Source organism: Haplochromis burtoni, unplaced genomic scaffold (assembly GCF_018398535.1).
Source record: "Haplochromis burtoni strain Fernald_Lab_line unplaced genomic scaffold, NCSU_Asbu1 Contig_121, whole genome shotgun sequence".
Classification (NCBI taxonomy): Eukaryota; Metazoa; Chordata; class Actinopteri; order Cichliformes; family Cichlidae; genus Haplochromis; species Haplochromis burtoni.
Genome location: NW_024582482.1, coordinates 1,775,891 through 1,778,895, shown reverse-complemented (window position 1 = coordinate 1,778,895; position 3,005 = coordinate 1,775,891). Strand labels below are relative to the sequence as shown.

Here is a 3,005-nt window from a genome sequence, read left to right as displayed (position 1 = left end):
GTGTGTGTGTGTGTGTGTGTGTGTGTGTGTGTGTGTGTGTGTGTGTGTGTGTGTGTGTGTGAGAGAGAGAGAGAGAGAGAGAGAGTGAGTGAGTGTGTGTGTGTGTTAATAAATTGTGAATGACCTGCCCATCTGAATTACTTTCATGTTCCAAGAGGCAGCAAATTTGCGAATCAGTGCTTTTGGACTAATATCAGCACAGAACTGAGCTTAACAAACAAAAAAAGATTATACAGACCTTGAAGTGAGTTCAGGATGCAGAAGAGGTAGAGGCCAACAATGGTCAGATGGCCAAAAGAGAAGAAGACCAGGCCCCAGGTAATGCCGAGCAGAGTCATGACTCCCAGCAGGGTACAAATATCTTTCTTTGCTTTGTCACGGTTACTCTGCCCAAACTGATTGGCCAAAATGAAATGACAAAGGAGATAATATAAAATCTAAAACAGATAAATGAGTTTGAAGAGTCCATTTTTAATAATGGGTATGTGTTGTTGTTTTTTTTATTGTTGTTGTTTTTTTTTTGTTTTTTTTTACCACAAAATATAATGCGTTGCTCAAAATAATTAGAGGAACAATATACCGCAAAAATTTGGAAAAAAAATCAATGCTGATGTGGACTGGTTAATGTGTTAGGAGAAAGGATGCCATGTTGTTGGGATAAAAATAATACTATCAACCTACACTGGTCTGAATTCACAGAGAGCCCAAAACTTAAAGGGAAAAAATGATGCCACAGGCTGGTTCATTTTGCTGAACTTTCATTGCCGCAACTTAAAATGGTATTCAGTAGATATTCAGTGGATTTAGGTCAGATGTGTGTGGAGGGCAGTGAATGTTATCAGTTCCTTCATCCTCAGGAACAGCCTGCATACTTTCACCGCATTGTCATGTACCCAGAGAAGCCCAGGACCCACTTATCCAGTTTAGGGTCTGACAAGGATTTTATCCTAATACCTAATGGCAGTCAGGGTTCCTGTTAATTTCATTAATATCAAAGCAGCTGAAACTGAGTAACACTCCCTCTGCTACTTAACTGACCTGGGATATTGATCTGAAGTTCACTTCATCAAGTTAAATCTCCTAATTAAAAAGTGTTCCTTTAATTTTTGATAACCCATCATATAGTTTATCCTTTAATAGGAACAATTAATGTTAAACAAAAATGAACAATAATGATGACTAGAGGTATTCCATAGTGTTCTTGTTATGTAAAACTCCCAGCTGATGAGACTAATTTAATTATTTAGTTATACTAGTTATTTGAGCTTTCACAGGACATATTGACAGAGAAAACTTCAATTTTAATAGCAATACAAAACTGCCCGTACCTCTGTGCTTTTGCGTAGAACCCAAACACATCTGATTGTTGCTCCAAACATGAACATGTTAAAGAGGAACACCAAGCTGAATAGTCCCACTGTAGTCCCCATATTTACAGTGTTATTGGTTATATAGCATCTAAAAGAAAGGGAATGCACATAATACATGTTTCAGTCTCTCAGACTGTGAAATTTAAAAGTACATTCTGTACTCCATAGAGATGTGATTGCAGATTTCTAGATACATGTGGTTAAATATACCAGAAACTACTCAGTATCTCAGCTTTGTCTAATTAGATGCTTGGTGAAATTGAGTTTGGTGCCCATTATGTTTATGATAATTTTCAGTGTGACCATGTACATTTAGAGAAAGTATGATTGCATATACCAACATTTATGAGTAAATATGAATTACATTGCCCTTTTGTTGGGGTTAGATGTGTCCAGAGAGACAAGACCATAAAAGCCTCTGTTTATGATCACCACCACTGACACAATGACTACTGGAACACCTGAAACACAAGAACTGAACACTTATTCAAATTATGATAATAACAGCTTCATGCTTAAATTATTCCACTCACCCCATCCCACCACGCTGATTTTGAGCAGATATCTCTTGATGTAGATGTTGAAGACTTTGACTAAGAGAAGGTAGAGGTGGAATCCCTCCAAGGCCATCCAGAAGAAAGTGGCCAATAGAGAGTAGTGAAGGGCAAGAGCCATGTATAAACAGACCCCAGTGGAGGACACTGCTGCCACCCTGGAACTTAGCAGGAAGTGCAGGTTGAGGAGGATCAGGGCAATCACGAGGTTGATGTGGACCTTCATAGAAACATCTTCTCTGACCTTTCTGGCAAATACAGATGTGATTCATGGTAAGTGACAACTTTCATGTAGATTATTTGGTCAAATTCTGTTTGAAATAAAATTGTCACCGTTGCAGGGGGAATTGGGCCTATCCCAGCTACGATAGGGTGAGAGGGAGAGTACACCCTGGACAGGTCAGCAGTCTCGCAGAGCTAACACATAGAGACAGGCAGCTATTCGCACTCACATTCACACCTATGGGCGTTGTAGAATGATCAATTAACACAACGCCACTATCTGAATGTCTTTGAACTGTGGGAGGAAGCTGGAGTACCCGGAGAGAACCCATGCAAACACGCGGAGAACTTGCAAACTCCATCCGGAAAGGCCCCTTTCAGGTGGTTTAATTGGACTCAGGACCTTCTTGCTGTGAGGCAACAGTGCTAATCACCGCGCCACTGTGCTGCCAAGAATGTCATCAAGGAGAAAAATGATTACCTATTTGTGATGAAGAGCAAAACAGTGATGACCAGGGTAAAAAGAGACAGACTGCAGCCAATCAGAGTGATGTATGTTAAAATCTCCTGGTCTTTAGGTGATGGGGAAGCAGGAACCTGTGGAGAAAACCCACGTTCACATTATTTTGCAGCATCCCTATTGTGACATGAAATGAAAACCAAAAAGAGACAAAAAACAATAAAGAGCTGATGTAGATTAGATGGGGACAAATCAATGAACCAATAAACAGTTGGTGAGAATATTTGCACTAACACAGCAACAAAGGACAATTTTAGTAAGAGACGACAGTTATAAGTCACGTAAACTGGACAAAGGCATCTTTCTATTTTAACATAGAGTAACATTTTGAGCATGCAC

General features: G+C 39.6%; 2 protein-coding genes across 2 annotated transcripts in view; both read right to left on the bottom strand.

The window, feature by feature from the left end:
- Positions 1-3,005, bottom strand: part of LOC106633323 (adhesion G-protein coupled receptor G2) — a 33,744-nt gene that overhangs the window by 559 nt on the left and 30,180 nt on the right. Inside the window, exon 9 of the mRNA XM_042223852.1 lies at positions 239-395. Within this exon, the coding sequence (XP_042079786.1) occupies positions 239-395 (157 nt within the window). The remainder of the gene's footprint in view (positions 1-238; positions 396-3,005) is intronic.
- Positions 1,217-3,005, bottom strand: part of LOC121815039 (adhesion G-protein coupled receptor G5-like) — a 3,976-nt gene continuing 2,187 nt past the window's right edge. The window contains exons 2-3 of the mRNA XM_042223853.1: positions 2,628-2,743; positions 1,217-2,172 (exon numbers count right to left, since the gene is read on the bottom strand). Coding sequence (XP_042079787.1) covers positions 1,863-2,172; positions 2,628-2,743 — 426 coding nt within the window. The 3' untranslated portion in view covers positions 1,217-1,862. The remainder of the gene's footprint in view (positions 2,173-2,627; positions 2,744-3,005) is intronic.